We start from the raw sequence: 13317 nt of genomic DNA, 5'->3' as shown, positions 1-13317 counted from the left end.
CTTAAGATGCAGTAAATTCGCGTAAAATTGGTAATTTTGACTTGTTATAATTTTGTATGTTGCTACATTTTATATAAATGCATCAACGTGAATTTCCTGGATTTTTCTATTGCGTAATTTCTGAAAAAAAAGTTGTGTCTCACTTTAAGTTTGTACTTTTTGACCCCGTACTAGTACTAGTGAAGCCGCTGTTTACTGCAGTTTCTGCAGATGTGCTATTTCCACTTATGCGGCAGTTCTGGGAATTTGAGAACCTTCGCAGAGAGTGGAAGAAGGAGATGATCGCAAAGATTCCAAAGAAGGGCACCCGTTTTGAAAACGGAAATTTAGAGGGGTATTTGCGTGCTTCCTGCCGTCGCAAAGTTAATAGCTAAAGTAATCCTGGGACACATCAAGCAACTTCTTCAAGCGTTAATCGACAGAGGGCAAGCTAGTTTCCGCTCTGTATTCTCCTGCAATAACTTCTTCAATATCCTACGCTCCATGTGCTGCATCGATGAGGTCGAAAGCGGAGCCTGCCGGGGTTGCATCTTAAAACCGATATTACTTCTTCTTGTTATCGGTCTGCGATCTATCATGAGGGTACGCTGGTCTGATACGTTTTCGAATAAAGGACGTGATCGGCGCAAAAGCCAGTTACCCGTGAGGCGACAATTTCATTGTGGTGGTAAATCAAGTAACGTAAGGACCTACGTTACTGCTTGGTGGTACCACCGTTGCCTCTTTGAAAGATCGAGTTTTAGTATCAAGTAAATAGGGGCTCGTAAGTCGTTATTCACACTCACGGGGGAGCTTCGAGAGCGGTACCTCTTAGCTTGGTTGAATAGAACTCGTGGGACGTTCGTTTTCGAATGATATTTATTCTTAGCCTTTTTTACTTATTATTGCATTTTGTATTTGTTCTCATTCTACTTTCTTATACGTGGGTTCACATGGTTCATTATTTCATATTTACTACAAATAATTTTAGCGGATGTAATGTGATCAGTTATTTGTCTGTAGCGATCCTTCATGTGGACTTTTTCTATTTCTATTCAATGGCACTTGCTCTGATTTTGAATATATGTCTGGAAGATGTTTACTAGTGAAACCAGTGTATTTCAAGGTTGTTTTCGAGTTAAATCATTGTACTTTGAATCTGTGATAATCTCACGGTGCTAAATTATTTTAGATTAGAATTTTAGCATTCTTCACTACACCCACTCTCCCAAAATGAACGACGAATGGGTCGCTCAAGAACACTTGGCGCAGAGCAGTAGAGGAGGAGGGCGGGCGTCTCGGGGAGTCTTGGAACGAGCTAAGCGCATTTCGGCGAACCGTCAATGATGGCGCGTAGGCGTGGTTGATGGCTCTACGAAGAATTGAATGGCAACCATATATTATTTGATATGGAAAAATAACCGCAATAAGAACGTGCGAAAACTCCCAAAATTCCTGTAATAAGATGTCTTCATTGCTGGTGAACTCAAAATAAACGCACGAAAAACTTTGACCGAACTAAGGACACGATCTACAAAAAGGTTTGACCTACTGTCGGAGCTATTAAGCCCGTCAAGCACTTTATCCAAAGTGAGCATGATAATAGGATGAAGATACCCCATTTAAGGTTCGTGAGAAAAGGCCCAAAAAGCCTCTTTCGGAAGTTTCTCGACGAGGAAACGCCAGTTAATTAGCTGATCTATAAGTATTCCAATTGCCAAGCGAGAAGTCGATTGCTGTTACCCGAGTACCCAATTATAAAGAATTTTTCCAAAAGATAGGTGTAGTGTCCCAGAAAAAAAGTCTTTATATCTTACACATCTTCTAATAACTTTCCTATCGAAGTTTAAAAATTTGCATTACCTTCTAAAATCTCCCCTGGTTTATCACACTAAATTTGACAAGTAATCGGACTTTTCCTATTTGCATTAAGACCACCAAATAATTAGTATATGGGTAGTGTTGTTTCTACCGACGAATTCTTAAATCATGCTGAAATCTCTACCGTTGATGTATTTCGCAAGATTATAGAATAATTATATTATATAATATTTTATATTATAAAATAATTTTATTTGCGGCAGCTACCCTGATCAGTGTAATAGTAAAGTTCCTCTTGCCACGGCATACACCACATTCCACTTTGCGAACTTTATCACGATATTGGGGCTCTAGCGCGTCATTAGAACGCTCAGCTCAGTCTCTTCTCTGACCAATGTTTTGCATATTTTTCCATATTGTCGGTCGAACCTCAACTGGATTTATAGCATGTTATGATTCGGCCTTTCATTAGCAAGTTAGCTTCAAGGTGTCCCCTGTCGCTTTTAGTCATCTTTTACAACAAGCAGAGAATATCTTGAATGAATCGTTTAATCCCAACTAAGGATTAGATAAGGTCTTTCAATGATCTATCAAGATCATATCCACATTATTAGAATATAATTAGAATAAAATTAAGCTTCCCAGATTAACTGAAGTATCATTTAATGGATTTGGTGATTCATGAATCTGTGGCCCCTTATAGAGGAATTAAAGGCGACCGCCTATGTTGATAAGAATTTTTTTGAAGTCGCGAGCTTTTAGTGAACTCATTCTAGTTTAGAATGGCGTGTATTGTAAATAAACATTGCTTTTGTGGGTATTCCTCTCTTCATTAAGAGTTGAAGAGCTGTTATCAAACACTTCTGACCTTTCAACTGCTTCTTATCGTGACATGAATGAATCTTTACAATTGATCTATCGAAAATCGCATTCCAACTATTACTTTCGGTGTAGTAGCATTGAACTTGGTTGAGTGCGTCGTTGTGAATTCAGGAGACAAATATTTAATATAAAAATGAATCTTTTGTTATACGGATGTCTTTATACCTTAATTTGCGCCTGGCCCGCGGAAACGTTCAGTGTAGTGAAAAAAGTTCAGGAGTTACATGCAAAGCATTATGAATTCCCGGACTCAGATGGTGCATCCAACGACTGGATATTCAACGGAGAGAATGGATTCGATAGCAATGGAGTGCAGTTGAAGCCCGATGACCCAAAAACCAAAGTTCGAACGGAACAATCGAATCGTATGAAAATGTATATGGACATGTTGGCAGACCCGTGTGAAGATTTTTATCAGTACGCGTGTGGAAACTGGGAAAAGAACCACCCGATCCCCGATGATCAGTTCGAGTACAATATGTTCTCTTTGCTCCAGGAAAACTTGTACAAATCACTGAAGACGCTACTATTAGAAAAACCAAGTGGGGTTTTGGATTCAAATAATGAGCCGATCGCTGAAGATAAGGCCAGACACTTTTACGCGGCATGCTTAGATAGTGAAATGAGGGAGAAACATGGCGCGAAACCACTTTTAGATTTTCTGAAGCAACAAGGAAACTGGGCAGTGTTGGAACCCAATTGGAATGGCCAAGACTTTGATTGGATGGAACTGACTGCACGCCTGGCGAAGTATATGCCCAACAGCCTCATTCGTACATCAGTGGATGGAGATTTGAAGAACTCTGCCCGTAATATAATCTACTTAGATGAGCCGACTTTAAGTCTGCCCCGTCGAGATATTTATTTGAAGTCACCTAACTCTACTTATATGGTTGCGTATAAGCAACTCATTACGGAAATTATTCAGCTTCTAGGAGCTAGTGAAGAACTGGCAGTCGAAAGTGCTAATCGAATCGTAGAATTTGAGCGCGAACTAGCTAAAATTAAAAGTGAACAACAAGACCGTATGGAACTGGAGGAACTCTACAACAGCATGAGAGTCTCGGATTTGATCGCGAATTACCCAAATATCGATTGGATGAAATATTTCGGAATTGTTTATGGCCCAAACATTACAAAATCCACAACAATTGTTCTGCTATCGAGGGGATATATGAAGCAGCTTCCAGATTTGCTTGCCAAAGCAGAGAATAAAACTATTGCCAGTTATATAATGTGGCGCTATGTCAAAGAATTGAGTGAAGACTTAGATAGTAGATTCGAAAAAGTGCACGCAAAATTTACACAACAATTAACAGGCCAAGCGGACACTTTACCAAAATGGAAAACTTGCATTCAGTACACAAACCTCATGATGGGTATGGCAGTAGGTGCTATGTTTGTTAAACGCCATTTCGATGAAACCAGCAAAGCAGATGTAATACAACTGACCCGAGAATTGCAGCAATCCTTTCGTGATGCTCTGAGGGAAAATACTTGGATTGATCAGGAGACGCGAGCCAAAGCCGAGGAGAAGGCCAATGAAATCGGTTTAGCTGTCGGATATCCAGATGATATCCTTTCATCGGAGAAATTGAATGAACGATATCGTGGTCTAATCATCAGCCCCACCAATTATTTCGATAACTCAATAAATCTAGCAATCTATGATACTCAAAAGTACATCGAGAACCTAAACAAACCTGTCGATCGTCAAGAGTGGGCTGGGTATCCTGCCGTGATAAACGCATACTTTGAGCAAAGCAATAATCGAATTATTATTCCAGCTGGGATTCTTCAACCCCCAATATATAATGAATACTTCCCAAAAGCCTTGAATTATGGCGGAATTGGAATATTTGTTGGTCATGAGCTGACTCACGGATTCGATGACACCGGTAGGAATTTTGATAAGAAGGGCGATATGAAACAATGGTGGACCGAAAACTCCATAGATGCATTCAAGAAACAAGGTGAATGCTTCGCCGAACAGTACAGTAATTACTCAATGCATGGTAAAAACATAAATGGCTTAATATCGAAAGGCGAAAATATAGCGGATAATGGCGGACTCCGACAAGCATATCAGGCATACAATAAATGGTTGGAAGCACATCCCGACGAAATAGAGAATGAATTTCTACCTGGATTAAATATAACCGGAAAGAAGTTGTTCTATCTAGGATTCGCACAAGTCTGGTGTGGAACAATACGCCCCGAAGCTGTTGATAATAAACTGGAAACGGATTCACATAGCCCTGGAAAATATCGTGTATTGGGGAGCTTAAGAAATTTCGAAGAGTTTTCCAAGGAGTTCAAGTGCCACGAAGGAACTGCAATGAATCAAAAGCATAGATGTAAATTATGGTAGATTTTATATATTAATTTAAGCATAATTCTAGATGCATGAATAGAAATCTACAATAAAGTTATTGGACAAAAATGAATCTTGCGAAGGTATTTTTATTTTTTTTTTTTTAGATCTGGAAATGGAATGGAAATGAGTCAAGGAGAAAAGATATGAAAGATCAAATCTAAAATTGCCTTTCATTCTAACTTTACTCCCTTTAAAAAAAGAATACCTTCATTCGTTAACACATATTTTAGAACTCAACATAAATTAAATATAGCTAACAGGTAGGATAGAATTTTCGGTTTTTACTAAGTCAGCTGTAATTGATTTGCAAAGTGGCTCCGGGTTCCTAAATTGAAGCTACGCTTTGTACATTGTACGATTTCCTGTTTTATTTGGTTGCTGTAAAAGTAATGTCGTATTTTGTCGAAAGATGGAGTTTATTACGTATGCAACACTGTGGCCCCACGTTGGACATCAACTCTGTTACGATGAGAGTCCAGCGTCGTATCACCTTGGCGCCAACACGGTCACCAAGGCTGTTAACCAACCAAACTACCCTAACAGGTTTGCCAATCGTGAACACCGACTTTGGAAGATAATATATGGAACCGGACGGCACGTGCTGGAGCTAACTCGAATGCTAGTATTTCGGCGAGATGTGGGCCGGGGTTCTTGGTTCTCACATATTATCTCCCTATAAGGACACAGAGATTTAATCACGTGCCGCGACTCAAGAGTCAAGCAAACAAAACCCACCCGGGATAAACTGCTCTAATAGAGACGTTAAGTCTCGAGGCGAGGTGATACCACCGAGGATTTCAATCCCAAAGGAGCTAAAACGCCTAACGGCCTGTTAAGGGAGAAGACTAATTCACAAAAACCTAATGCGCGAGAAATGGACAACCTAATCGTTCGCCCCCTGCCGCTTTAAACATAATGGGGGGAACCCTATATATATAGGAGGACCGACGTTTCGTGAGAGAGGGTTAGGGAGCAACAATAAATCAACCGGATAAGCAGAATGTGTCCTCACAGTTAGCATAGCTTAACGATAGTTCAAGCGGTTTCGTTCGAGAAATTACCTCGCTTTGGGCGGAGAAATCAACTGTTGAAATGAGTGGTCACTCATCATCATCAACGGCGCAACAACCGGTATCCGGTCTAGGCCTGCCTTAATAAGGAACTCCAGACATCCCGGTTTCGCGCCGAGGTCCACCAATTCGATATTCCTTAAAGCTGTCTGGCGTTCTGACCTACGCCTCGCTCCATCTTAAGCAGGGTCTGCCTCGTCTTCTTTTTCTACCATAGATATTGCCCTTATAGACTTTCCGGGTAGGATCATCCTCATCCATACGGATTAAGTGACCCGCCCACCGTAACCTATTGAGCCGGATTTTATCCACAACCGGACGCTCATGGTATCGCTATAGATTTCGTCATTGTGTAGGCTACGGAATCGTCCATCCTCATGTGGGGGGCCAAAAATTCTTCGGAGGATTCTTCTCTCGAACGCGGCCAAGAGTTCGCAATTTTTCTTGCTAAGAACCCAAGTTTCCGAGGAATACATGAGGAATGGCAAGATCATAGTCTTGTACAGTAAAAGCTTTGACCATATGGTGAGACGTTTCGAGCAGAACAGGCTCTATTGGCTGACAACAACCGTGCGCGGATTTCATCATCGTAGTTGTTATCGGTTGTGATTTTCGACCCTAGATAGGAGAAATTATCAACGGTCTCAAAGTTGTATTCTCCTATCCTTATTCTTCTTCGTGTTTGACCAGTGCGGTTTGATGTTGTTGGTTGATTCGTCTTCGGTGCTGACGTTGCCACCATATATTTTGTCTTGCCATTATTGATGTGCAGCCCAAGATCTCGCGCCACCTGCTCGATCTGGATGAAGGCAGTTTGTACGTCTCGGGTGGCTCTTCCCATGGTGTCGATATCGAAGAGGATCGTACCTCTTGCATTTACCTCAGCATCACGGATCACTTTCTCGAGGGCCAGGTTAAAGAGGACGCATGATAGGGCATCCCCTTGTCATAGACCGTTGTTGATGTCAAAAGGTCTTTCGTCGGGATACCGAATTCTCTCATGGCCGTGTACAGTTTTACCCTGGCTATGCTATCATAGGCGGCTTTAAAGTCGATGAACAGATGGTGCAACTGTTGTCCATATTCCAACAGTTTTTCCATCGCTTGCCGTAGAGAGAAAATCTGATCTGTTGCTGATTTGCCTGGAGTGAAGCCTCTTTGGTATGGGCCAATGATGAACGTGAAGCGAAAACGGCTTTGAAAGACGTTTCAGAAACATTTGTAAAGCCAGGATTGACGGATGAGAAGATGATGCTATTGTGTAATGCGACTAGAAGGAAATCATCCACTATGAGCTGCTTCAGCCTGGGTAAACTAATGATTCGGAACTCTACTGTCAACAACTGAGCGAGGCAATTAAGAACAAAACCGGAAGCTGGACGCTTCAGGTACGAAAGGTTGTGTATTTCTTAGTACGTAGCACGTAATATATGCATATATTATGTGAGAATATCCGCTTTCGGATGATATTGACATTCATAGTCTTGAATTTGCAAAGAACGAACAACTTTGACGTATTATAATGTTGTCAGTAATAGTGCGATTTCCACCAAACTCTTCAGATCATGCTCTATGTTATACTCTATTTTGTTGCGAAATTTCGTGGTGCTAGCATGAACTTAAGGGCGTTTTGCAGCCAATTACTAAAAATGATAGTAATATACTATTATGAACTTTATTTGTACAGATATCCGTATTGAAGGTATTTCGGAGCCCAGGCACCATATAGTGGCAGCATTCTGATTTTTTTTCAGATTTTTCGGTTTGGTAGTTTCTGAGAATGGCCTCCTTAAAGGAATGATCACTTTCAACCCCCCGCACTCCCCACCTTTCCAACAAAACTAAAACCGGTTTCGAAAAGTACTAACCGAGACCTTTAATTTAATGCCCTACATGATTATATTTGATGAAAAAAAATGTACACCCCCTTTTCCATGTATGGGGACCCCCCTTAAATTCTTCGTAAAAGAATGTAACTCACAGTATGCGTGATCGTTGACAGTTCCCAGCTTTCTACCAAATTTGGTGTCAATCGCAGTAACCGTCTCCGAGAAAAATGCGTGTGACGGACAGACAGACAATAAACCGATTTTAATGAGGTTTTGTGTTTACACACAATAATTGTGTTTACACAATAAGGTTTTGTGTTTACACAATAAGGTTTTGTGTTTACACAAAACCTTAAAAGTTGATAAGAGCAGATGATGTCCCGTAACGTCTTCTTCCAGCAGGATAATGCGAGACCACACACATTTTTGATCAACCGACAAAAACTGTCATCATCCCTGATTTGCCACTTAATTTTCTCCCCGGGCAGGTTGGGTAGTAACGATTAGCTATCGTTTCCCATACTTGTACAGCTTCTATAGAATTGAAACGCATTAATTCCCCTTTACAAGTAAATTTTTATTTTCGCAAATAAGTACTTATCTCGGGAGCTATTTACTGCCTTTTGTAAAGGAGTAAAGGAGAAGCTATACGCTTAAGTTTTGGGTAGTGGTGGTTTCTTATCTTTCATAGATTAGACTTCTCCATTCGAATAGGCCAAATAGTGGAAATCTTTCTATATGTTCCTCTTCATTGACGAGGATGGGCTATAGTACAGTCTGTTACATAAGAGCGTGGTCACTGTTAAATAATAACAACAATTGATTTTTCGAAAATTCGCAAATTTATTGATAATTTGGTCGTCAATACTCAATGCAAATACCTCAGTAGCAAGTCCAATCTCCTGCATTGTCAATTATGGCCTGGCACCGTCGGGGCATACTTTCCACTAGTTTTTCTGCATATTCTACCGGAAAAGACCTCCAAATTTTCCGAATTTGTCGAGAAAGTTGATCTAAATTACATGGCTTGCGTCTGCGAAGCTGCATTTTCATCAGAGCCCACACATTTTTCATGGGATTTGCATCCGGTGACTAAGATGGCCAATCTAAAGTGACAACTCCGTTTTGCGCCTTCCGGTCGCTACACGCTCGACTCCGATGTTTTGGATCGTTGTCCTCTTGAAGGATCCAGCTTTCATTTTTCTTGATATACCATTGCTTAGCAGATGGTAACAAAGCCTTTTAATATATTTTATTCATTTTTTCGGCATTAAAATTCTCGGTAAATAAGAACAAAGTACCGAAACCTTTGTTTGAGAAGCACCTCCCAAACATGGACCTTGACGGGGTGTTTAACACTGTTGAAGCATCCTACTGGTGGAGGTTGTCCAGGCGTGTTTGATGCTCGGAAATGCCCAGAAGGAGGATTCATCAGAAAAAATTACGTTGCTTCAATCGCGGTCCAAGTTTTACTTCGCCCATTCCACTCGTTTTTCAACGTGTTTTGCACTCAACATTGGCTTTTCCAAAGTACTGCGATATTTTAGTTTATTGGCAAGCAGGTGCCTGCGAATCGTTCCGTAAGATATGTCAACACCTTTTGCTTTCAATTTCACAGCAGCTCCACGTAAAGTCAAAGTTGGATCTTTCGAGAACAAAGCGAGAATCTTTTTTTCGTCTTTTTTTGAGACTTTGCTTGCACTTCCGCGATCAGGAAAATCATCAACGTTACAGACCTTTTTATCGCGATTTATCCACTTGCTAACGAACTGCTTCGACTTTCCCATATATTTCGCAGCAGCAGTTTGCGTTAATTTGGATCCTTTTTCATGCAAACATAGAAAAATTACCTCAAAGCGCGAGGCGTAAACAGCACTCACTTCGAAAAACCACTCAATTGAAGACTAAATTTGACAGAGAGCTGACTTTTTACAAAAAGCATGAAGGACTGAGGTGCCCTCTATGTCATAGAAAAGGAAACAGGACGCTCTGATTTTTTATCTACGTGTAACAGTGACCACGCTCTTATGTAACAGACTGTAATGGAGGAATATGTTGCATCACGTCCACTGAATGGGATGATAGGTCGCGTCAACAGCGTTCTTTCTTTTGATTGATTACAAGGTAAAGCCCCATTTTAACGTAAACCGACAACGGGGGTCGACGAAAGCAAATATTTTTTTTAAAGTTTCTATTCTTTCAGTGAGCCTGCTAATAGCTTGGACTGTTCAGATTGAGTTTATGATATTCATGAGCGCTTAGCGACAATCCTTTTACCGAGTACCGAGTACATTTAACATACTCGTCTCAGAGTGCTAATAGTTTTTAGTTATGTTGAAGGTCAATGTGCTGACGGTCACTGGCTATTATGCTAGGAATAGATAGTAAATGGCCACTAACAACTCTGATGTAATGTTTCGTCGCAACTTGTAATCAATTGGCGGATATACTTGTACTTGAGGGTTTATTTTTTAAAATATCTTCCAAGAAAGACCTGACTTTCTGCATTACAAACTTCATCTTCCTGAGCCTATAATCTACCCCACAAATAGGTAAAGCTATTCGCCACACACTTGTGTCTTACGAGTAACATGGTTCAAAGGAAATCCAGACCCGGGGTGAAAATTACGCAAGTTTTCCTCGACCTAGTTTTATTCAAGTCGCTATGTAAATGGTTCTTGAAAAATAGTGAATTTCTAACTATATACAAGCGGAACTGTCATACATTTGAGGTTTCCCCCGAAAGGAAACACGGAACCTTTTATACCTGAAGCGTCCCACTTCGGATGTCCCGAAATGTTAGCTCTTGCGTTCCGAGAAATTGGTCCATTTTCTTCCCGGGCCGTGGTTTAGCCCCAATTCCAATTTTTTAAGGTAAAAAAATGTGTGACACTTATCTCAATGTTAGTTGCTTAGATATCCTTGTTTTATTATTAGCTGCGCAATTTTTTTTTTTCAAAAAAGCAGGTTAGACCTTTTACTTCAAGAATACAAATGAAATAGAGATCCAATATTCGTATTTTCACATCTTCCTTGTGGCAGCAGGCCTGGCGAGAAGAGGAGGGAAAGAATGTAATCCTCGAGAACGGGATTTTATGGGGTTTCAGAATAATGTCTTTTTTATAATAAAGAAATAATAAGACGTTTCCATAATTTTCCCCCCCAGCGCGGATTTTCTCTCTATGATCCTGCTATTACCCATTTATTTTTTATTGTGTTTGAAAAATAGTTCTGTATTGTATACCTATACTCATTGTCAACAGAATAATCAGGTTTAGTTTAGGGACTTATGCTAAACGATGCAGAATAGAATGTAGAATAATTTAACAAAAAATTTAAAAAAAATGATTTATTGGATCCAAAATGACTATACTTTCCTTATATCAAAGTTGTCACCAATGCATTCAAAATCAATTAGTCAAATTCAATAACATGTATTACCGGAAAAAACTGTACATTTATCACATAGAAGTATGTTGTTAATTATTTGAGAATAAGGAAAACTTATTTCATGGATGGTAACAATATCTCTAGAAAATATCGGGTCGCCTTCACAGGGATGATAAATTCAATTATTATTTAGTTTTCCCAATATAATTCGTGGTTTCAGTTACGAATATATCATCAAAGAGCCCCTGGCCAAGTGGACAGTCTGGGTATAAAGATGTACATACGGCACCATACCGACCAGCTTTATAAGCATTTCTATATTCTTCATCGGCATCATCACCTGGACTGTATTGAAAGAAAAATCCACAAATTTGATATGGGAATACGAAATATTTTACTGAAATCAATAATTTATATGAAAGCCACTAAATATCTTGAATACCTACTTTAGAACGACTTGAAGCAACTCAGCATAAATGCCCTCCACGTCATCCACTCCGCCGTTTTCACAAATAGCTCGCAGCAAACATTGCTTTCCATTCTTGCCCCTACGATCTGCATAAAGTTCCAGCAAGGCATAGATGAAGCGGCGTGACTCGTCGGAATGGTATGTACCATCTTTGTTATACTGCAATTTAGCATCAGCCAAGGATCTTCCATCCCATTTATCCCACCAATAAGTTGGTTTTTGTGGTACAGCAAATTGAGCTTGGAAATTGTAATTACAATTAAGCGCCCGCCATGGCTTCTTATCACCCAAATTCACAGGATAGGCGATACCTACAACTAACTTAGGATGGCGAAAATCAAAATGAGTGTCAGCACATAAACCTTTTTGAAACTAGATAATTACTTTAAAAATTCCACCATGTTCCCAAATTAGGAAGCGTTTTTGGCGATTCCGGCGATGGTTTGGATTCCATTCCCTTGTCACATTATAAGGTTCACTAGCTGATACTTCTATCCAATGGAATATTGCGCACGCGCAGAGGAATATACTAGAAACGAAATAAATACTATTTATCGAGAAAAAGAAGCCGCAATCACGTTATTACCCTATATTCATTATATTTATGTTATATCTAAACGACTCGTGATCGATTCACACTGTGTCATGGTTGAAATTAACTATATAAGGTGAGCATAGCTCGTCATTTGATTTCGCGATGAATCTGGCATCCGATCTGCGTTATAAGGTGATAATTAAAGCAAGAACTCCACTACCCTTTTGCTTACACGCGCTTTGTGATTATAAAAACGTTAAAGGCTCTCCATTGAATTCTAAAACTAGAGCAATTGGATTCAGTTAACTCTTGTTGATTTTCTCATTAACATTGTGGCTAGAATCAATAGTGTATTATGGATTTTGTCGAATCTTCCAGCTCATAACGTTAAGAACTGTAGCACGCATTCAGTGATATTTCAATCAAGATTGTAGCTTCAACGTGACTGATCGGAATGATCAGAAACTGTCTCCACGTATTCAGACCTGGACACAAGATTCAATACGCAATTGACTTTGTTTTTCACAAATAAATTTATTCGTGTAACTAGAGTATACTGAATTTTTGTAGGAGTGTGAAGAATAGCTTGTATTGAAATTCATTTACGCATTTAACTTCTAGGAACAATTTCAATACGAAAGCCAATTTATTAGGCTCCATATAAGTGGATGTTTATATATACAAAATCAAAACCTTCACAAGGTTACTTTTAAATTTCAGTTTTACGTTCTTTAACCCAGAGTGAATAGTGAACGCCAGTGTTTAGAAAACTTGGACTTTTTGGATGAATTTACATTGAAATTTTAAAAGCACTTTACTGCCCAGGTTGCAATAGGTCTCGTCCAATAAAATCAGCCCTGCTCGTACTGCACATAGTTCTGCGAGACAGATCATCCAGGGTCCACCTTCCGAGCACGATCTAATTCTTGCAACTTCCTTTGTGCCAAATGGTATCATTTACTACG

General features: G+C 39.7%; 2 protein-coding genes across 2 annotated transcripts; one reads left to right on the top strand and one right to left on the bottom strand.

Moving 5' to 3' along the window:
* The first annotated feature begins 2717 nt into the window (after nucleotides 1–2717).
* On the top strand, nucleotides 2718–5119 carry LOC119656577 (neprilysin-4-like). Its single transcript, XM_038062967.1, has one exon. The coding sequence runs from the start codon at nucleotides 2816–2818 to the stop codon at nucleotides 5051–5053; it is 2238 nt and encodes a 745-aa protein (XP_037918895.1). The 5' UTR covers nucleotides 2718–2815; the 3' UTR covers nucleotides 5054–5119.
* A 6257-nt stretch (nucleotides 5120–11376) lies between these two features.
* LOC119656581 lies at nucleotides 11377–13015 on the bottom strand. The gene is made up of 4 exons (XM_038062972.1): nucleotides 12404–13015; nucleotides 12202–12346; nucleotides 11795–12138; nucleotides 11377–11693 (listed from the first exon to the last, which is right to left on the bottom strand). Exons 1-4 carry the CDS (start codon nucleotides 12412–12414, stop codon nucleotides 11534–11536), a joined length of 660 nt encoding a protein of 219 aa, XP_037918900.1. The 5' UTR covers nucleotides 12415–13015; the 3' UTR covers nucleotides 11377–11533.
* Between the last annotated feature and the right edge of the window lie 302 nt (nucleotides 13016–13317).

Source organism: Hermetia illucens, chromosome 5 (assembly GCF_905115235.1).
Source record: "Hermetia illucens chromosome 5, iHerIll2.2.curated.20191125, whole genome shotgun sequence".
Classification (NCBI taxonomy): Eukaryota; Metazoa; Arthropoda; class Insecta; order Diptera; family Stratiomyidae; genus Hermetia; species Hermetia illucens.
This window is presented reverse-complemented; position numbering and strand designations above follow the sequence as displayed.